This window comes from Anolis sagrei, chromosome 2 (assembly GCF_037176765.1).
Source record: "Anolis sagrei isolate rAnoSag1 chromosome 2, rAnoSag1.mat, whole genome shotgun sequence".
In the NCBI taxonomy this organism is placed as follows: Eukaryota; Metazoa; Chordata; class Lepidosauria; order Squamata; family Dactyloidae; genus Anolis; species Anolis sagrei.
This window is the reverse complement of record NC_090022.1, coordinates 240,120,564-240,143,647: the sequence shown is the minus strand read 5'-3', so window position 1 is coordinate 240,143,647 and position 23,084 is coordinate 240,120,564. Positions and strand designations below refer to the sequence as shown.

General features: G+C 39.9%; 1 protein-coding gene across 6 annotated transcripts in view; it reads left to right on the top strand.

Moving 5' to 3' along the window:
• SNCAIP (synuclein alpha interacting protein) overlaps positions 1 to 23,084 on the top strand; it is a 143,685-nt gene that overhangs the window by 83,598 nt on the left and 37,003 nt on the right. For 4 of the 6 annotated variants that reach the window (XM_067464472.1, XM_067464474.1, XM_067464475.1 and 1 more), the window contains 2 exons: positions 7,889 to 7,961; positions 20,361 to 21,214. In XM_067464472.1, coding sequence (XP_067320573.1) covers positions 7,889 to 7,961; positions 20,361 to 21,214 — 927 coding nt within the window. The remainder of the gene's footprint in view (positions 1 to 7,888; positions 7,962 to 20,360; positions 21,215 to 23,084) is intronic. The other 2 variants (XM_067464477.1, XM_067464478.1) reach the window with 2 other exon arrangements.

Here is a 23,084-nt window from a genome sequence, read left to right as displayed (position 1 = left end):
AGCACATTTCCGGGTTTTTCTTGATTTTTTTGCTAGTAATTTTGTTTGTTTGTTTCACCACTTTTTTCCAAAATTCTTTAACTGTGTTACAGGTCCACCATATGTGGAAAAGTGATCCCTTCACCTTCTTACATCTCCAGCAAGCCCCTTGTCCTGTTTTCTCTATTTTTTCTGCTGTTATTCTTTCTTGAGCTACAATTTCCAAAGCAAAGGAACTTGCTGGAATGACTAGCTTACAAAGCTATACATTTGTTTTTCATGATCATCTCTGTCTTAGATTTTGTTTGACAAATCTGTTGATAATTGTTTCTTTGCTGCTAGAAAGTACTTAGAAAAGGGTTTCTTTTCCCTCTCTGAATATGATCTATATCCATATAGCCTCAGGATAAAATACCGAAACAGGTGATGCAGAACATTATAAGATATAGGAACTGTGGTCCTCCTTTTCCTCTACACTCAGCTGCCTTGTACTATAAGAGATCAGTTCCAGCAAGATAGAATAGTGCAGTGGTTCTCAACCTGTGAGTCCCCAGGTGTTTTGAACTACAGTTCCCAGAAATCCCAGCCAGTTTACCAGCTGTTAGGATTTCTTGGAGTTGAAGGCCAAAACTTCTGGGGACTCACAGGTTGAGAACCACTGGATTAGTGGGACATTTCCTGCAACCAGAATGCCAGAGGCAGTTGGTGAGTGCAGTAAGGAGAGGAAAGGCAGCAAGTTATGTTGGGAAGAGTCAGACTATCAAGCAGGGAATTGGATTAGCCACATGGGTTTCCAAGGACAGAAGATGCTCCAGAACGATGGCCCATACTCTATATAGCACTTCTTCTGTTTGTCTTACTTGTAGTTGTAAATAAAAGGGACCGTGCTTACTTTTCCTAGAGTGGATTCAAACCTAGAACTCCCTGCCTATAAATCATGAACTTTTCACATGGCTGGGTTTTCTCTTATTACCGCTGTGCTCCTGGCCTCTATGCTTCATTGCTGATGTTGGGAACATGGGAGACAGCAAGTGACCCATGTTGTGTTTTATTCAATTACCCTCTGTGTGCAGGATCATTTTCGTGTTGTAATGTTTAACTGGCAATTTTAACCAATTTTACAGGGCACAGAAAATAATTTTAAAATCACATACTTAAAATGGCAGAGTGGTTTTCGTGTGCATTCCTTCTTTAACAAATTAGTCAGTTATGCTCTGGGACAACGTGGTTCCAAAGCGGTACTCTTCATTTGAGGTGCATTGGCAATCTCCATAAAAATGAAAGTTACTGGTCTGCCATGTTTTTTAATTATACTTTTTCTGAATGAAACTTCATTTCTAAAGCAATGGAACAGGGCATGGCAGACTAGAGGAATAGCAATTTGTAGCTCTGATGCCAGAAGTAGTAGCAGACCACCTTTTTGCAAAAAAATAAATAAATGTGCGCACACGCCATACTGCCATCTGTTAAGAAAAGTCCATGTGGAAAGGGGGGGGGGGATAGAATTTCTCTTGGCCTATGACAAACACTTTGTTTCACGGTTTTTAACATTTTGAGGGAAAGTGTAAAAAAACAAATCTAAAAAATCTAAAAAAAGTTATTGAATGTTTGTTGTATGCTGTTTGGCTAAATGATTAAGGAATTTATTTGAGTGGAAGCTTTTTCAATCCATGCAAAAGACTGAGAAAGGATTCCAATCTGCTTCTGTACTCTTTGAATGTCTCATTAGAAAGTGTGTGTGTGTGTGCCCTTTCAAACTACACAATTACAGCATGAAGATTCCTCCTTTCAATACCATAACTACATATTACAAAATTATAGATTTTGTAGCTTTGTGAGGCACTATAACTCTCTGCCCGAGAGGTCTGGATACATCTCCTTAAATTGAAAATCCTGATTTTCCATAGATGCCACTATGCCAGGCATGTAGCCGGGGGGGGGGGGGGGGGGGCTTTAGGGGCTTCACCCCCCCCCCCCCGAAATTCTCATGGTGGTTCACGAAAAGGCCTTACTGGTGCATTATTTAAACTGTTATGTTTATTCATATCATGATCTGATCACCATACTCAATATATCCCATATGCATGGGGGTATTGGGGTAATGATACAAAAGGTTTGCTAGGGTACACCCTCTTTCACTCAGACTCAGCCCCCCCCAAAACAAACTCAGCCCCCCCCCCCCAAATCGAAATCCTGGCTACGGGCCTGCACTATGCCAGTTAAAGTGGTGTCATAATTGTTATAATTGTGGACTATGAAAAGAACCTTAGCCGTAACTCCTTGCCTCGAGTGGATTGTACATACTATGTGCAGGCATCCTGACCTGGGAGATGTTTCAGTGCTATATCATGTTTCCTCTGTTTCTTGTCATTAAGCAATGATTCTATTGAATTGTTAAATTATAACTGCAGAAAAGATAGTTGGAAGTCATCTTTTTTGTTTTTTTCTTTGATGTTTTTACAAGTACAGTAGGCCTCTCCCACTCCACATGCATGGTTTAACTTAGCTATTTCCCACCAAAAAAAACTCTTTCCCCAAAACTATTTTGGGACATCTACACTGTAGAATTGATGTAGTTTGACACCACTACTGAGCCATGTCACCACCTGACATGGCTCAGTAATCTGGAATCATGGGAGTTGTGGTTCGGCAAGTCACTTCCACTCTTTGGTAGAAAAGACTAAAGATTTTGAGAACTACAAGTTCCACAGTTAAAGTGGTGTCAAACTGCACTAATTCTATAGTGTAGATGTGCCATAGGTCCTCCAGTGTGATTCTACACTATGCTTCCCATCCAATTATAATCAAAATATGAGGCTTGCTTTTGTCCACAATTGTCCACGGTATGTGTGTGTGTGTTTATCATGCAGCTCATCCTCTACACATAAGATTTAGTAGTACATGTGGAATATTTTCTGTTTAACTTTTGTATTATGTAGGTTTTAGTTGATAATTTGTCATTGGTGTTTGTTGTATGTGTTATTCAATTTGTACTTTATGTAGTTCTTATCTAATTTAAAAATTAGCTTCAAATAAAATGGTAATTCTGATGAGTGTAAGGAGATGTACACACCTTACACTTTTTCCGAAATGCCTCGCTGATGGCATTTCGGAAAAAACTGAAAACATGGATATTTGAGCAAGCATTCGGCTAATCCGATGCGATGAAGTTTTTGATCAAGGACTGGCAATCATAGACAACGAAATTGGATTATGATTTTAATTAAGAGATGCATTGGTCTGTATTGGTGGCCCAATACTGTGTATTGTATATGTATGTGTTTTATATTTTTAATCGGAATTATTGTTGTTTTTAAATGTTGTAAACCGCAATGAGTCGCCGTTTTAGGCTGAGATATTAGCGGTATACAAGTGTACTAAATAAATAAATAAATAAATAAATGTATTTATTTATTGATTTAATGCCTTACCTTTCCTGAACCTAGGAACCAAAGGCCATTCACTGCACAAAGTAGAGGTATGACTAAAAAATGACAATTATAAAATGTTTTAAAAATAAATTATTCGATTTCAATTCTCACTTATTTAATGCATTTAAGACATAACAAATGAGATTAAAAATAAAATACACACACATTACAAGACCCAGCAGGAAGTATTTCTCTGCCAGCAGAAGGAAAGCAAATAATGCGGCAGTCTAGGAACAACTAAAGGTGCATCTATATTGTAGAATTAACCCAGTTTGACACCACTTTAACCACCATGACTCAATGCTATGAAATCCTGGGAGCTGCTGTTTGGTGAGACAGAATACTCTTTATTTATTTAAAACAGTTATATTCTGCCCTTCACACCTTCACACCTTGAAGGGGACTCAGGGTGAAGTACAGCATATAAACGGCAAACATTCACTGCTGGACAGAAATAGGCCTTGTACATACATAAACATTAAAATCATTTATCTCAACATTAAACTCCATTGTTTAAACCGTCCCAATCATCCGCATCAAATCCCGTTGGCATAATAAGGTTTCCTATTGCTACCTTATTGTACTGTCCCAAAGGCTTGGTCCCACAGCCAAGTTTTTATCATTCTTCTGAAGGACAGGAGGGAAGAGGCTGCTCTAATTTCACCAGAAAGGGAGTTCCGAAGTCAAGGGGCAATCCCTGAGAAGGCCTTCTCTTTTGTCCCTGCCAGTCATGCAGGGTGGGACAGTGGTGGGATGGAGAGCAGGGCCTCCCCAGAGGATCTTAATCTCCATGATGGTTCAGAGAGGGAGATGCGTTCAGACAGGTAAACTGGGCTGGGTTCGTTTAGGGCTTTACAGGCCAAAACCAGCATTTTGAATTGTGCTCCATAGCAAAATGGCAACCAGTGGAGCTGGTGTAGCATGGGAGTTGAATGCTTCCTCTATGACACTCCAGTTATTAACCTGGCTGTCTCTCATTGGACTATTTGAAGCTTCCGAATAGTCTTCAAAGGCAACCCCATGTAGATCACGTTGCAGTAGTCTAACCTAGTTGTGATGGTTAGACGGTGAACCACCGTAGCCAAGTCTGACTTCCCAAGGTACAAGCGCAACTGGCGCACAAGTTTTAATTGTGCAAACGCCCTCCAAGCCACCGCTGCAACCTGGGTTCCAGGCTCAGCAATGGATCCAGGAGGATTCCTAAGCTGCAAACCTGCATCTTCAAGGGGAGTGTAGCTCCATCCAACACAGGGTGTAACCCTATACCCTGTTCGGCCTAACAACTGACAAGGAGTGCTTCTGTCTTGTGTGGATTCAATTTTAGTTTGCTCACCCTCATCCAGACCAACACAGCAGAGAAGGGGAAAGACATCCAAAATTACAACTCCAATGGCTCCATGGTATTGAACCATGGCAGATAAAATGGTGTCAAACTGTATTATCTCTACAATGGTTTTGTCAACTCCAGTGGGAGACATATCCATAGCATGGAAGAAACCAATGGGAAATCCTTCTTGTGTATTCTAACTGGACATCCTTCTGATCAAGGTGGGATCAAGAGAAAACTATACTTAATTATACATTTTATTCTGCTATATAAAACACAAAACAAAGAAGAAGTATTCTTAACAATCCAAATGGAAATAAAAGCATGTCAGTTCCATTCATACAACCAAAGATGATTTAACCTCCCACAAATCAGATAACAATAAGTATAATAAAACAAATGAAAACAATTTGACTTCATGAATGTCTGTGACCTTGTTCTAATAAATACAGCAAGAAACTTGGCTGTATTTTCAATAATAATTTGGTTAGTACAGAGATAAAGAACTCATCTGGATGTTCTGGGTATGAACAAAGCAAATAGGGAAATAAAATGATCTCCTGAATCCCTGTAAAATTTATAACACAGATGACATGCCTTTGTGTTTCGATTACACCACTTCCACATTTGCAAATTTTCAGACACTAGAGTAATTAGTCTCCCATGGCTGCTGATAACAAAGAATTTACCGTGGCCTTGCAAACTTTTTTCTAGGGATCAGAGTATTCAAAGCTCTACCTTTAAGGCTGCTGGGGGACTTGCGATATTGGAGTCAGTACTGTGCAAATGGAGCTTATAGAGTTACACTGACCTAGTGGTCAGTAGTTTGCATTGGGCTTGCTGGCTGTGGTCATATTTCCAATCTTCATAGGTTCAATGTTTTTCTCTGTTTGTAGGCAGTTTTGCTGGCACAGCCTGGTGGTTGGTGCTGGCACAGTTTCTGTACATGGGGGGAAGAGTATGCCAGCTGTTTTCCTGAGATTTTGGCATGTTTTCAATAGTATATTTTCTTTCTTCTTTCCTGCACTGAACATGTACTTGTCACAGTGACTGTTCTTTGGTGTAGCAGCAACCTATCTTCAGTTCAGCATAATGTGAACATAGGATTATTTATAAATTGGGTACAGAATTTCCTTTGTGGGAAAATCCGTTTTACAATGCTAGATCATGTGGGTATATAAAGGCATTCCACAAGTTTATTAAGAAATTATTGCTGCTCACTCAGACATGTGACATTGCTTTAAAAGCAAATCCAAGGAATAGTTTGCTGATCAACATCAGGTGTGCTCCTTGCAGCAAATTTCTAAGACATGTTTGTTGCAATAACACTTCTTCCTTGAGAAGCTGGCTTATTTTCCTGTTAGTTTAATATAGAATAATGTCTTTAAAATATATTTAAATTTTAAAATATATTTAAATTGCAATCTACAATTAGGTGGGCTGGAGCTTCTATAAGACATGCCCCTATTTTCTTGATATCTACAATGTTGCTACAGCCAACTTGCAACTGGACAAAGTCCTTGGTTGAATGTTGTTTTGGGGGATTATGAGTATTTGTATTTTAGTTGTGTCAAGGGAATAATGTGGCTCTGCAGGTGGCACTGAACTGCATACACAACCAGCTCTTTTGCCTCACAACTTGTCTAAAAGGCCTTTCCCTCCTTTTTATTTTGTGTCAGAGTTTTGGAGGAAAAGGCCAGAAATCGTCTGGGTTCCTTGGCCTGGCAATCCAAACAAGCATTCTATAGCATGTATATACCACATAGTCACTATAGCTTGTACTATACCATGAGCATAGCTATTACTGACCATCATAGCTTAGTATTTACCACTGTAGCCCAGAGTACTTTACCAATATAGCTTGTACCTTTACCATATAGTTGTTATAGTTCTGTACTTTACTATTTTAGTTCTGTATTATATCAATAGCCAAGTATTTACCAATAATTTAGTCCAGTATTTTACTTTTCATTGCTGAGTACTTACCAAGTGACTTACCACAATTTTAGTCAAGTGTTTTACCTCATATTTTACAAATATAGTCAAGTGTTTATTACCAGTGTAACTAAGTTCAATCAACAAGCTTTGTTTTTGTAATATTTTATTTTGATTTGCCTTTCAAGAACTCTGACTGAAGTTAACTTTGCCCTTTTTGTTTCCAGTAAACTTATTTGGTTAACTTTAATCCTGTCTCAAAAGTCTTTATTTTAAAGAACTGAAATATATCAGAGGGTATACTGATAGCCACCAGGAACAGCCAGACATATAGTTATCCTTTTACCATCAAACCATGCATCGTGGTGAATCTGGCGTGGGGTGTGAAGAACCCATGCCTTGCATCGCCCAGCTTCCCCCTCACGCCATCATACAGGGGAAAGTGTCCGCTGCCCTGCTTCCCCTCATTGTTACCTATGTAACATGGGAAGCCTCCCATGCTGCTACAGCTGTGGCCTATGATGCCCCCTCTTCACTTACACCACGGAGCCCTGTCAAAAGTAGATCTATGTCATAGGATGGGAGTAAATGGGCTCTGTGTTGCAAGTGAAGAAGGAGTGTCGTACAATGGGCAATTTTGCTCTCTGATGAGGTAGTAAGACTCAGTGATCAATCTTTGGCAAAAAAAAAGTTGGCCATAGAGTCACACTGGAAGACTGAGATATTTCTAGAGAACATTATAATCACATCCATGAATAACCAAATCCTCAAAAGTCAAACCTGAAAATGAAAATGTATTGCTTTGTTCTGATTAGTTATTCGTCATTTGAATGCTAATCCAGTCTGATTCGGAAACATAAGCCTCTGCATCATTTTGTTTGGTGTTTAAACTTAATGTTACAAGAATATCAATGCAGGAATACAATAACAGACTTTCAAATTATCTCGGTGTTGGGTGTATTTCATATTAGCAGGGATACATCTGTATGTATAGTAGGGATGAATCTAAACATATAAAACACCATAGAATTATATTCCCTATAATACCTTCTCTCCTCCCATTTACTAGGGAGGAGAGAACATTAGGCTGTGTAGGAACTCTCTTCTAATGAGCCAATCAATTATACTATTAAAATGAGAAATGTTCTTTAATTGTGATGTAAAGTGGACTTTCTACAATTTTAGGTTACTGAACAAATGTGATTTTATTTTACAGTATTCAGTAACTTCCCTCAAGACTATCCCGGAATTACACAGGAAGTGCGATTCACAAAATGAAGACAGAACAGGTATGCGCTTGTGTTCTCACTTTTAACACTTCTATTTGTTTGTGTGGACCATAATAAATTTCTTTTCCAGCAGTCTTTTTCTTCTTTCAAACATCATACTCGTGAGTTAGCTTTCTAGTTATAATGTATTCTTCTACCACAACTACTCCCTGCATTTTCCTCTTGCATTTTTCCCCTGTAAGATGTTAGGTCATTAGCAGCAGCATCAACAAAAATAGTTCCATAAAAGGATTTGGCGGTACACAGATAAACGCAGGGTTTAATCTCAGCAGCTCCAAGCCACAGTATATGCAACAATTTACTGAAAAACCCGAGAAACCATTAGTGACAAGACATAATGATGTAGGCGCCAATGAAAAAATGTTGGATACATTTACTACCCATATGGTCATGACCAGTTTGAGGCATGATGTTTTGCCAAATCCCGAAACTCTATCAAGGATGCTACAAGATAGAATCTCTTCTCAGGCATACTGTAATAGTTAAGATGAAAGCAAAGTTTTGGAGTTTAATAGTGTAAACTAAATGAAGAGTCATGGCACACAGATGAGAACCAGCTGGAGACCTTTCCCCCCACTGACAAAAAGTGCATTCAGTGTTGTTTTTCGCTTTGTAAATCGGATTAAGGCTCTTTTGTTTCTGTTTTCAGCATGGAGCAAATTGTACTGGTGAGAGTAACATATCTGCATTGTGCCTTGAACAAATCTTTGTACTTGTATCAGATCATGGCTTCTTTTATACTTGTAAATATGAAATGCCTATAATAGAAATCCGAGGCCTCTGGTTTTTTGAGGGACAAAGGTTTTTAGAACCATATTGGGCTTTGGCAAGGATTTTCTTTCTGTATCCTCTTTCACATAAGGGAAAATTACCATCATGTGTATTAGAGTTATAGCATTTTCCTGCCACAGTCATTAGCTACTAAATTGTCACATCCCCTTTCTCAATCATACATGGAAATACAAGGAAACTGTGTCTTCCTGTCTTCTCATTCCTTTCTTGATGCCTCCCAATCCATATTTTGCCTAGAGCAATAACGAGGAAAGCATTTGGCATGTCCTTATGCAAGAAAGTAGGCAGGAAGATGGTGGAACAGATGCAGCTCTAGTTTTGTAGTTTTTCATTCTATAATGAGTAATCCAAAACAATTAAGCCGATGCATACGAACAGAGGGATGGAAACATGCAAACATACACACTTGATGTAAACTCATATCTAATGCAAAGTCCTCTTCCTTTTCAATAGGATTTGCACAAAAGTAAAAGTGCACTCTCCAGCAAAGGATCGCCGCCTTGTCGGGGCGCTGGAGCTTGAGCACCTCAATGATGTCATGAGCGAAACCGTGAAGGGACACCCAAGACGGGACGGTTGTGGCAGAGAGGTCAGACCAAGCGTGATCCCTGGGGAAGGCAATGGCAAACCACTCCAGTATCCTTGCCAAGAAAACTAAATGGACCAGTACAACCAGAGATATGTCGGTATGCCATTGGAAGATGGGACTCCCAGGTCGGAAGATGGCCAAAATGCTACTGGGGAGGAGCAGAGGATAAGTTCAACTAGCCCCAGATGTGATGACACAGCTAGCTCAAAGCCGAAAGGAAGGCTAGCGGCCGACGGTACTGGAGGCGAACGACGAATCCGATGTTCTAAAGATCAACACACCATAGGAACCTGGAATGTAAGATCTATGAGCCAGGGCAAATTGGATGTTGTTATTGGTGAGATGTCAAGACTAAAGATAGACATTCTGGGGGTCAGCGAACTGAAATGGACTGGAATGGGCCACTTCACATCAGATGACCACCAGATCTACTACTGCGGACAAGAGGAACATCGAAGAAATGGAGTAGCCTTCATAATTAATAAGAAATTCGCTAAAGCAGTGCTTGGATACAACCCAAAAAATGACAGAATGATCTCAATTCGAGTGCAAGGAAAGCCTTTCAACATTACAGTGATCCAAATATATGCCCCAACCACAGCTGCTGAAGAAGCAGAAGTAGATCAGTTCTATGAGGATCTGCAGGAACTACTGGATAATACACCAAAAAGAGACATTATTTTCATTTCAGGAGACTGGAATGCCAAGGTGGGAAGTCAAATGACAACTGGGATCACAGGAAAGCATGGTCTGGGAGAACAAAATGAAGCGGGACGCAGGCTGATAGAATTTTGCCAGGAAAACTCGCTGTGTATAACGAATACTCTATTCCAACAACCTAAAAGACGGCTTTACACATGGACCTCTCCAGACGGTCAACACCGAAATCAGATTGACTACATCCTTTGCAGCCAAAGGTGGCGGACATCCATCCAGTCGGTGAAAACAAGACCTGGGGCTGACTGTAGCTCAGATCACGAACTTCTTATTGCCCAATTTAGAATAAAACTAAAGAGATCAGGGAAAATACACAGACCAGTTAGATATGATCTCATTAACATTCCTAGCGAATATACAGTGGAAGTGAAGAACAGATTTGAAGGACTAGATTTAGTAAACAGAGTCCCAGAAGAACTATGGACAGAAGTCCGCGACATTGTTCAGGAGGCGGCAACAAAGTACGTCCCAAAGAAAAAGAAAACCAAGAAGGCAAAATGGTTGTCTGCTGAGACACTGGAAGTAGCCCAAGAAAGGAGGAAAGCAAAAGGAAACAGGGATAAGGGGAGATATGCCCAGTTAAATGCGCAATTCCAGAGGTTAGCCAGAAGAGATAAGGAACTATTTTTAAATAAGCAATGCATGGAAGTGGAAGAAGACAACAGATTAGGAAGGACAAGAGACCTCTTCCAGAAAATTAGAAACATTGGAGGTAAATTTCAGGCAAAAATTGGTATGATAAGAAACAAAGATGGCAGGGACCTAACAGAAGCTGAAGAGATCAAGAGAAGGTGGCGAGACTATACGGAAGATCTGTATAGGAAGGATAATAATATTGAGGATAGTTTTGACGGTGTGGTGAATGAATTAGAACCAGACATCCTGAGGAGTGAGGTTGAATGGGCCTTAAGAAGCATTGCTAACAACAAGGCAGCAGGAGACGACGGGATCCCAGCTGAACTGTTTAAAATCTTAAAAGATGATGCTGTCAAGGTGATGCATGCCATTTGCCAGCAAATATGGAAAACACAAGAATGGCCATCAGACTGGAAAAAATCAACTTATATCCCCATACCAAAAAAGGGAAATGCGAAAGACTGCTCAAACTTCCGTACAGTGGCCCTTATTTCTCATGCCAGTAAGGTAATGCTCAAGATCCTGCAAGGAAGACTCCAGCAATACATGGAGCGAGAGTTGCCAGATGTTCAAGCTGGGTTTAGAAAAGGCAGAGGAACGAGAGACCAGATTGCCAATATCCGCTGGATAATGGAGAAAGGCAGGGAGTTTCAGAAAAACATCTACTTCTGCTTCATTGACTATTCTAAAGCCTTTGACTGTGTGGATCATAATAAATTGTGGCAAGTTCTTAGTGGGATGGGCATCCCAAGCCACCTTGTCTCTCTCCTGAGGAATCTGTACAAGGACCAAGTAGCAACAGTCAGAACTGACCACGGAACAACAGACTGGTTCAAGATTGGGAAAGGCGTACGGCAAGGCTGCATCCTCTCACCCAACCTTTTTAACTTGTATGCAGAACACATCATGCGAGGATGTGCGGGGCTTGATGAATGCAAAGCTGGGGTGAAAATTGCTGGAAGAAACATTAACAACCTCAGATATGCAGATGACACCACTCTGATGGCCGAAAGCGAGGAGGAGCTGAGGAGCCTTCTAATCAAGGTGAAAGAAGAAAGCGCAAAAGCCGGGTTGCAGCTAAACGTCAAGAAAACCAAGATTATGGCAACAAGAATGATTGACAACTGGGAAATAGAGGGAGAAACCGTGGAGGCTGTGACAGACTTTGTATTTCTAGGTGCAAAGATTACTGCAGATGCAGACTGTAGCCAGGAAATCAGAAGACGCTTACTTCTTGGGAGGAGAGCAATGTCCAGTCTCGATAAAATAGTAAAGAGTAGAGACATCAGACTGGGAACAAAGATCCGCCTAGTCAAAGCCATGGTATTCCCTGTAGTAACCTACGGATGTGAGAGCTGGACCTTAGGGAAGGCTGAGCGAAGGAAGATAGATGCTTTTGAACTGTGGTGTTGGAGGAAAGTTCTGAGAGTGCCTTGGACTGCGAGAAGATCCAACCAGTCCATCCTCCAGGAAATAAAGCCCGACTGCTCACTGGAGGGAAAGATACTAGAGACAAAGTTGAAGTACTTTGGTCACATCATGAGGAGACAGGAAAGCCTAGAGAAGACAATTATGCTGGGGAAAGTGGAAGGCAAAAGGAAGAGAGGCCGACCAAGGGCAAGATGGATGGATGGCATCCTTGAAGTGACTGGACTAACCTTGAGGGAGCTGGGGGTGGTGACGGCCGACAGGGAGCTCTGGCGTGGGCTGGTCCATGAGGTCACGAAGAGTCGGAGACGACTGAACGAATGAACAACAACAAAAGTGCACTGGATAGTGATCAAAGAGTTCACACCAGAGCTTGTGGTTCTGCATATCTGAGGAATATATGCCAAGACAGTTCTTAAATTATCAGGAAATAGCAGACGTTATAGCTTTATGGCTGAACCAATCCAAATCCCTTGCAGTAAAACCCAAATCTTTCCATCTAGACAGACCCCCAAAATCTCTCCCTTTAAATCCCCTGCCTAGAGGAGGTAGCAGTACGATTCCAGCAGCAGGCAGCAGCCGCAAGCGAGGCAGTAGGTCTTTGTATCTTATTATTGGCACAGTATGTATAGCTGTACAATTGAAAGATGCAAGGCCCTAGGAAATGTAGTTTCCCATCCAATTTGGAGTTGCAAATAATCCTTCAGTGAACTGTATTCCCCAATGTCTGCTGCAGTCTTATGTCCTGATATTTTGCAATGCAGCACATGGGATCCTTTGTGGGGTACACAAAAGGCTTTCTTTTCGTTATGGATGGTTCCACCCACCAGCTAGGTAAGGGTAATAGGAAGGGAAGAGTGATGCATTTTATGAGAAGATGTGAATAGGAAGATGATCTTGGGTAGCATCATCTTAGTTACATACGCTGATGTAATTGAATGTTATATGTATTTCTTAATGGTGGGTTAACAGAATTCAGTACCTCAGTCTGCTAGGGCTCCCTCTCACATTCATCCATCTGCAAGTTTGATGCCCCCACTTGTCTATTCAGGTTTTTTTTTTTCATGTCAGGAGCAACTTGAGAAACATTCCTATTCTGTAACCAGGGATAACAAGAATAAATATGGTGGTAGGAGGCTGCAGGAAGGGACAGCTTTCCTAATGCACCTAATATTGGTCTTCCAAAGGTGCAGGAGATTGACATTGTCTTTCTGCAACCTCTTGCAGGATTGCATCCAGTTGATTCCTGGCCAGCCTACCTCCTCCCTGGACACTGAATGGCTGTGGGCTATGTGGGTATTCTTCAGACAAATTGGGAGATAAGAGAATACTTCTATAGGCTTTGTGGAACCTTATATTCCACTGGATCTCAGTCATGGAGATCTAGATTTATTTTAATTCAAGAAGGTTTACTCTTTAATGCATTTTTTCATGTCCGGAGTGACTTGAGAAACTGTAAGTCATTTCTGGTGTGAGAGAATTGGCCATCTGCAAGGACGTTGCCCAGGGGATGCCAAGATGTTTTGATATTTTACCATCCTTATGGGAGGCTTCTCTCATGTCCCCGCATGGGGAGCTGGAGCTGACAGAGGGAGCTCATCCACACTCTCCCCAGTTTCGAACCTGCGACCTGTTGGTCTTCAGTCCTGCCAGCACAAGGGTTTAACCCATTGCCTCACCGGGGGCTCCTCTTTAATGTATGAAATCTTTATAATTTTTGTTGGAATTATTTTTTTCATGTTTGTTTCCTCTGTCTATGATTGGTGTGGTGCCATTTTCACTGATTGGGTATTCTTTCTCCTTATTTGAATGATCCTAATGAATCAGCAATGCTAACATGCGGCATAACTCATTTGCATTTATTTATGGGTGTGTATCACCGAGAAACGTTGTTGTTGCTTCTGCTGTTATTGTGTGCCTGGACATTCTTTCTGAATCTATCACAAAATTTTCTTGGCGAGATTTCTCTAAGAATGAGAGAATGTGGCTTGCCCACAATCATCCAGTGGGTTTCCATAGCTAAATGGAGATCTCAGCCCTGATCTCCGGAATCATAGTCCAATGATAAAATCAGTATGTCCTGCTTGTTCCTAAAATAAATATAGTCTAGTATAAAATGACAATGTGGATATATGTAAAATGCATAACATAAACCCACCTCAGATCACTCCAGATCACAGGATGCATTTATACATAATTGTTGCAAAAATCATGTCAATGTGTGAATGTAAAGATCCTGGAGGTGGGCCAACCAGGACACTCCTTCTCAGCTTTATCTCTGTGGATCCCTTTGTGTACCTGTAGGCTATGTATTGAAAGAGAGGTGAAAAAGAGAGAGTTGGGATATGATCAATATGCAGGTATTTTGAATTCACTTTCACCCAATGGCCTTGCGTATTGAATTGAGAGGACACAGGAAACTCCATGCAGTTTTCATGATAAGACATGAATGACCTTTCCTTGTGCTCACACAGTTGCCTTTCCTTTCTTCCAGCATGGTTGGGAAGAGGAATTTTGGATTTTTTTTCCTTCTGGTTTTTCATGAGCCTTTTGAGCGATTAGAAGTTAACCTATAGACTATGTCACACACTGTGTTTTATCTGAAGCAAGCCAGATTAGAACTAATGTATGAAACAGTTTATTTTATCAGACCACAGAAAAACTAACCACATGTTAAATTGCCCTTAATGTAAAATGGAAGAAGACGTTTCCGAGCTCTTCATAGCTATAGCAAAGGAAAGGAATAGGCATGCTTGTATCCACTGTAATGTAACATGATTTGTTGTGACAATCAAAAACCCTTGAGAATATTCAAACACGGTGACAAACTATTGCCCTGCATTGTTATCTGAGACATTCCTGCCAAGAGTGAGAGAAATTTGGGATGCTTTGATGCAATATTGCCATAAGACCGACCATACATAACAGCCATTTCTATAACGAGTGACAGTTTTCTATTTTGTGTTGGAACATTCACTTTTTTGAACGACAACTCCCAGACTCCCCTCTCTTCCACCTTGCTTACTAGCTAGGATAGGTGGGGAATTTATAATTTTATAATGTAACTTTTCCAAGTTCTTGTCTTTTCCTTGTTTTGTCTTTGTTTTGGAGTGCATAGAGATTTTCAGAATCGTATTACTTCTGTATGCACATATGCTCAAATACACTGTCTTCCCCTCCATCTGTCTTCCAATTACCTATGTAGATAATAATTGCTGCTAAAATGCTTGAGTTCAGCAATAAGTACAGCAGATCTTTTATCAGATTATACAAACATTTATTGGAGGGGATGGAAATAAGGAGCTGGCTTGTTTACTTGCACATATTTATACCTCTCAAACTTTTTTCAGGGCCAGCAGTTCTAGATCAATAAACAGAGGAGGCAGATGCAAGGACTCTTAGCATTGTCTAATAGTGGCTGAGATAAGGGTTTGGGTGTGTGTTCGGGATAGGGGTGGGGGTTAAAAGCACAAGAGAGCCCTTGTTGTAATTCCTAAGATAAAATGTGTTACAACCAACACTAAGAGAACCAAAAGCTGCCCAAAATATTTGTCTAATAGGAATGACCAGAAGCAACTTACAGTTTCTCAAGTCGCTCCTGACACACATACACACACAAAACCAGACTGTAGGTGTAGATTGTTGCTGAAGGTGATACCATTCCATAGGCTAAAGTAGTAAAGGCATGGAAGTTCAGAGTTATAAATCTATGCCTTGATTTGCTAAGTTGCTAAGGTTGTACCCTCACTTTTCAGTTGAGAAGTTGCTCTTTAAGACGTTATCTTGGAAAGATAGGGACCTCATCACATCGATGGGGTCCAGCATTCTGATTCACCAGCCTCTGTGGCAAATTGGGGGGTTGTGGAGCAATCCTGGTGCCTCATGTCCCACCTTGCCACAAGCTGACACATCACCATCACACGTGGGGAAGTGTCACTGTGCAGCATCATCCCACAGTAGCTCCATTCCAAATGGAACACAAGGAGGCTCCTGTGTTGGCAGCACAATGTCCTATGATGCTTCCACCTCAGTTGGCCCAAGGAGCCCCGCTGGAAGTGAGACAATGTTGTGTAATGGGTGGCATGGGGCTGCATGGGTCAACTGGGGCAGAAGTGTCCTAGGACACTGAATTTCCATTGTGTGATGAGGTCCCTAGTGTAGTATAGTTGTTAGACTGCTGGAAGAAGATCAGGGAGGCCTGAGTCCAAATCCTTCTCCAAGCATGAGCCACTGGATGCTGGCAGGCAAATTACTCTTTGACCCCCTAACCTGTTTCCCAAGATTATGGTGACTATACATAAAAATGAAAAGCATGAAGACCAGGGTAAGGAAGTTTTGTCAGGCCAGGGGCTAAATTGGCTCTAATTAAGTAGGGCTCTGAGGTTGGGAAAAGATTAAAGAGCGCTTTAAAGTCAAACATCATATCCACAAGAGTTGTATCTGAATTCAGACCCTACTATCCAAACTAAACAGAACAAACTGCAGGTGTTACTGTGCCCTAACTCCCATCAGTTCTAGTCATGATGTCTAATGATAAGGGACACAGCAGTTGTAGTCCAGCATTTGGAGGGCCATGTAAAATGACATGATGGGCCAGATTCAGCCCACCAATCTTGCATTTGACACACATGAGCGAAGGGATTCTGAACAGGAAGATATAGGCTCTGCTTGAAAGCAAGGAGCCCAGGTAGTGGTCGTTTTGCATCACATCTTTCTGCCAGAAGAAAGTAGGATGCATAATTGCTTAGTTCCTAACTCTCCCAATACCTGTTGGGTAGCTGCTTGACTTTAAAGGTAGGTTGTGGAGGCAATCTTTGGTTGTTGCAGTACTGCAATGACTTTAAACATTAATTTCAATAATTATAATGATGTATGTCCAGCTTCTGACATTATAAATAGTGAATAGGTGCCAGCCCATTTTTCCTTCAGGAAAAATGCTGTTTTCCTTGCAAAACAACCCCATGCGAATTTGCACTGAATAAGCCATGAACTGCAGCATTTTCTGTATAATACTATGCTCTCATTTAAACTGTCAGGGCAACTTCCTATAGAGTTTTGGGTCTTGTAATTTGATGAGGCACAAGAGCTCTCTGGCTGAGAATGCTAAATGTTCTTCCCTACATTGCAAATACCAGGATTCCAAAGAAAGTTGTTACAAGAGTTAAAATGGAATCATAACACTATAATTGCTGAAATGTCACAACTGATCAGACAAAGGGGAGATAGGCCAAAGCCCAATTCTGCAAGGATGAGGAGAAACTAAGAAGTAAGGCTGCACCTCCTCCTTCTCCCTGCAAAGGCCTCTTATCCAAAATGCTCTACTTAGCTGGAGTTCTAATGAAACTACAGCTCTTCACTGTAGCGATATAATTATGAGACTAACTTCATTTATCAAGCCATAAATTAGCACCAATTAGTGCTATTGAGCATGGTGATTCTGCTTCTTTTGGATACATTTAACGTGTCACAGACTGATTTCACTGCTACTTTTGACTCTACGGCCATGTTTATAGCATACTCACTAGCCAAGGATATTCATTCATGTTTATTGCAATATCCAAACATGGCAGTGGGTCTTCTCCAGCTGAGTGGGAGACAATGCAGTATTTGAGATATCACAGAAAACAAACACAGACTTGATGTCTCCCTTTTTCCTGCTCTTCTTGTACAACAGAAATAGTTTGTTACCTTTGTCCTTAGAATGCATCTGCAGTATTGCATAATTATAGCTACACAATACTATGAGCCCATGCTACAAAGCTTTGTGGGCTACTTTGAAGTCTCTTACAAAGCATGAATCCTTTGGGTCACTTGAGCTACATTAAAGCTCAACAGCAGGAATATTCAAGTATACAAATCCCAGCATTCATAATATTGATCCACTGTACTGAGTCATGGAAGGCAAAATTGTTTCAAACTGCTGCAACAATGTAAGGTGGGGAACATACTCTTAATTGTTGCCTCTTTTGGCATCTAAGTGTATTCATTAAGTTGAATAGTCATGCTTAGAGTAGACTTATTGGCATTGACAGGACTGTTTGGCCATGACTAACACATTCCAACTCAACAGTCTTAAATTTCATTTGTGTCTTAGAAGATCAGTATTATATATTAATATGAAACTAAATTAAACCCTAACTTAGAAGAGGTAAATGAATCACATGGTAAATATTGGGAATAATAATCAAATTACTTGATTTCCCACCAGGATATTAACAAGAGAAAAATGCAGACACCAGACTTTGTTTGCATTATGATAAACCATGGTTTTATCATGCCTTCATGGTATCAGATATTTTACATCATTATCTGTGTTATGTACTTTCTGCTTACACATACATACATATGTCATATATTTTTTATCCCAATCTAGAGCCAAGAATCTCAACCTAAAGGAACTAAAGTCACTGCCATTCTCATGACAGTTTATCCCAATCCAGGGACTATCTGCTTAGAGTTGACATGTATTTGAATTCAACAGCAGGGAAAAAACATTCATTCCAATCTCTCCCCCCCCCCCCCAAAAAAAAAAGTAAATGATCATCTGGATGCAAGGAACGTGATGACTAACAAAATGTTGATGCCTTGTCACAGTCTAGACCCCTCTGTCAGAAGAAGTGTTTTCATGCCACTTTGACAAAATTCATTTTTTATGTAAAGACTTTTGAAGTTCCCTTCTGAATAAAACAGCTGGGAAACATGTGGTATCCATTTCCCCCTATCACTTGGAAAAAATGTCACATGTAAATAAAACCAACATAAAAGTGTCACCCTCTGAACCCAGGATCATATATAATGTATAAATAAATCTATGCAGTGACAAGCTTTTGTATTGGACATCTTAGGTTGGATCTTGGTTTTGAAATAATAATTAATTATCCAAATAATTCCAAAAGCTTCTTAAAATATCCAGGTAATAAGTCAAACTTTTTTCTGCTCTTTTCAAAATATTATTATGAATATAGCCTTAGTACATCTGCTTCTTCATAGCATTTTTAGAAACCCTGAAATTTAATACAAGATTTTTACAAATGAAGCACTCTGTTTAGTACACATGATAAATCGAATCATCATACATGTTGTGATTTCAGTAATAAATATATACTTTTGCTGGTTCCTTCCTACTAAACAGAATATGCTTCTGTCAGGATTTCCTGTATCTAGGGCTCCAAGAATTTAACTGAATTCTTAAAAACATGTAATGTTCATTTATCTGAACTCTAGGGAATATGTGATATTAAATTACTCATTAATTAAGACAGTTCTGGAGAAGATGCAACGCTAAACTGTTCTTTATTTAAGAGATCTATGATAGTCTGTCTCAAATAGTAGCAGCAGGAAGCAAACATAAAGTTTCTCATATCTATCGTATTTCTTACTGGAATTAATGTCCCCTTCTACAATATTTTCCTTGGATGCTGCATTTGGATGCTTCATTGAACCTTTCCCCCCACCTGTGGAACAAATGTCAGTTTCGAGGGGATGTTTTTGATATGGAAAGTTGCATGTATTTTTTTTGAACAGTCCAACACTGCTGCAGGCAGACCTCCCCCACTTCAACTTTAAAAAAACAAAACACAAGTTAAGAATGATTTAGGTCTTTGATTCTAAGCTAGTAAGCAAAGCCTTGGATATTTTTTGATCAATCAAATTAAATTAAAATGTATTCAGCTGAATTCTATATTTCTTATTTTATTTCTTTTCTCTTGCTAAATGTAGCCTACACATAAACACACAGAGTAGTTTAAACCCAAATTTTAAAGGTTCTTTATAGTTCACATGCATTTGATTTTTATAGTATAGCAGTTAAAAACAAAAGCCTAAATCCGATAGTTATACTCAGCCAGACTACTTCATTACATCAATGGATTTCCTGAATTCCCATTGATTCATAATAGCTGCACTTACATCAAAGTATATTTTTCACACCATTTTTGCTTCACCTTAGCTATGGATAATTATGTTTCAAGGACACTCTCTTCTGAAAGCATACAGGATAAAAATAATAGTCAATTTTGTTCCTCTGCAAGATTTTTAACATCTTTTGCCATATGACAAAGTGAGTGGAGTTTCAAAAGCTTGAATACTTTGTTTTGTGTGTTGCAGCTGGTCCCAATAAAGATATCACTGTTTTGTGGCTTGCATTGTATTTGATAGCATGACCAAGAACACTACCCCTCAATAATAGATCTATAACTGATGGAATTCTTTCTATGTTTGTTTCATTTGTCTCCTAGTTTCTGGCACCAACTGGAGTTTGGGAGTCTCAACTCTCCTTGGAAATGGGCAAAAACCAACTGGCATTGCAGATGTGTACAGTAAATTCAGGCCAGTGAAGAGAGTTTCCCCGCTTAAGCACCAACCAGAAAGCTCTGAAAATAATGAAAGCGATGACCAAAAGAACCAAAAGGTAGAGTACAAGAAAGATGGTGACTCTCCATCTGCAGCTCAGACTGGCAACCAGACTCTGGGTAGTGGGGAGAGTCTTAAGGCTAAGTGTGGCGAACCGGGAGTTTTGCTTGGTGAGCTGGAGCATTATGACCTGGACATGGATGAAATTTTGGATGTGCCTTATATTAAATCCAGCCAGCAGCTTGCTGCTTTTACCAAGGCAGCTCCAGAGAAACAGATTTTGAGTGTGTACTCAACGCTGAATGGTCTCAATAGCAAGTTATACTCTGCAGGAAACACTGAGAAGACACCAACAGGAACAACGCAGTTCTGTGTTCTGTCCCCGGTGAAAAGCTCTCAGCTGAGAAAAGCACAGCCCATTGTCCCTGATCAGCATACGCATTTAGTAGAAGGATTCGAGTTTCCCCGGCCATTAGTTAAATGTGGTTCAGTTCAGGAACCCGAAGCTCAGACCAAGAGCTTCCTCAACAGGACGTTTGGTGATAAAATGGAGAAGACGCTGCCCCACAGTCAATTAAGGACTTTTCATCTGCAGGCAGCAGTGACAGAAAACAAGCAAGATGACTCGAATAGCAATGCAAACTGGAACAGCTCTGGAGGTCTAGAAGAACGGAACGAGAATATGAAAAAGAATAAAAGCATTCTCAATATTGTGAAAGAAGGGCAAATATCCCTACTGGTAAGTCATTTAAATAAATTAAATTATAACTCAGGTGAAACAGAATGAAAATACTACTTTAAAAATGTTAATTGGAGTTGAAATTAAACCATGCTTGCTCCTTTTACTTGGCAAAATTCAAATACATTGTGACTTATAATGGCAGTATTTTTTTAAAGTTTGTAATGGCAAAGATGGTTGATTTTAATGTAGCAGTGTGTCTGGACATGCACATTATACTTCCTCCATAGTGTTCATGAAGTTTAAATCTGCTGTTTAGAATGGTGGGGCTTCACTTGTCAGTTATTAGCAGATTTAACTGAGGTCCTGTTGAGAGGAACTGTGATAGCAACAGAGGGGCTTCTGTTGTGTTCTGATTATTATTCAAGAGTGTTTACCCCAGCTCTTTGCAACAGCTTTCATGAACAGGAGCTCACACAGTAGCCCCAATTGGCCCCTGACCCATATGAAGATCTTAGTTAGTTCCAGCTTTGTGATCAAACAGGCGTTTCCAAAGCAACTAGACACAAGCTAGCAAGGTTGGCGTGAGGAAAGCAAGCGCTGGAAGCATTCTTCACTGTGTATGTACCTTCTTTCATTTGTGCTTTAACTAGAAAAATATCTGGAGCAGAAACAGTGTCAGATCATGAAGTTAAGCAACCAACAAAAATCCAGCATTTTTTTTAATGTAGTGGTTTATTGCACTGTGATTATTAAAAAAGCAGACTGTCCAAAATTATCTTTGCAATTTAAATTGTATATAGAAATAGCCAAGATAATTCCTGACACCCTGTAACTATAGTTAACCACAGGGTGTCAGAAAAATATCTTTACAATTTCAATTTCCCTGCCACCCTTTTCTTATATCCATTGAGCCAAGGGAAACATAAAGCAAATTTCCCTTTTGTTCTGTATGAGAATACCAATTCAGAGCCACTGACACAGTTAACTGTCCCAGTGTTATCATCAACACATTTTACATTTCTCTCTCTCTCTCTATTTATTATTTATTTCCTCTTCCTCCTCATTCTACTTTTCAGTCATAATCCTCATCAGGAATCATGATAGCTCACTCCAATGCTGTATTTGGTCCAGGGAGATCAGCTACAAGCAGTTAATGCTTTATAACTTTTTTACCCCTTGGGAGAAGCTTAAGGGTTTCATATTTTAAAAATAAAGGGAACACGATTACTGAGAAACCAGTAATCTCAGTGGGAAAGAAAGGCTAATGAAGACATCTTGAAAAAGACTCTAAAACCAATAGAAAATAAGAAAAACAAATGTTTGCATAGTCATAGACTGGGATTGGTTTGCACATTTCCTTTTTGTTTTCTCCAATAGAATTGTACATTTAGGACAAAGCTACACAATGTAATCTTTTATTGTTCTTTGGAGATTCCCTTAGGGACATAGGAACTGTCATCCTGCAGGAGATCAATATTCATTCATGCCTCTACCAGATCTGCCTTCATAAAAATGAGTGGCATTATACAATTAATTTCCAATCTTATGCTTCATCCGTCTGGAAGGAAACTCTGTTTTAATCCCCCAGGCATTCCAATTATTGTCTTTCCTTTGTTTGAAATGTTATAGATAGCTATACCTGGACATAAGATATTAGGGTCTCTGTCTCTGCACTAAGTCATTATTGTACTCACAGACTACAGAGAATTCACTGAGTATCTATAACTCCACTGTTGTAGATCCTTAAGATTGATTACACGCTGTAAACCTTAATTGATCCTTTTCTAGAGCACAGTTGAATGTGATCTCTCAATGTATTGTCTTTATTAGTTTGATGTGGACAGTAAGGTAAGATTAAATTGGGGTGTTGTGTGGTTTCCGAGCTGTATAGCCATGTTCTAGCAACATTTTTTCCTGATGTTTCACC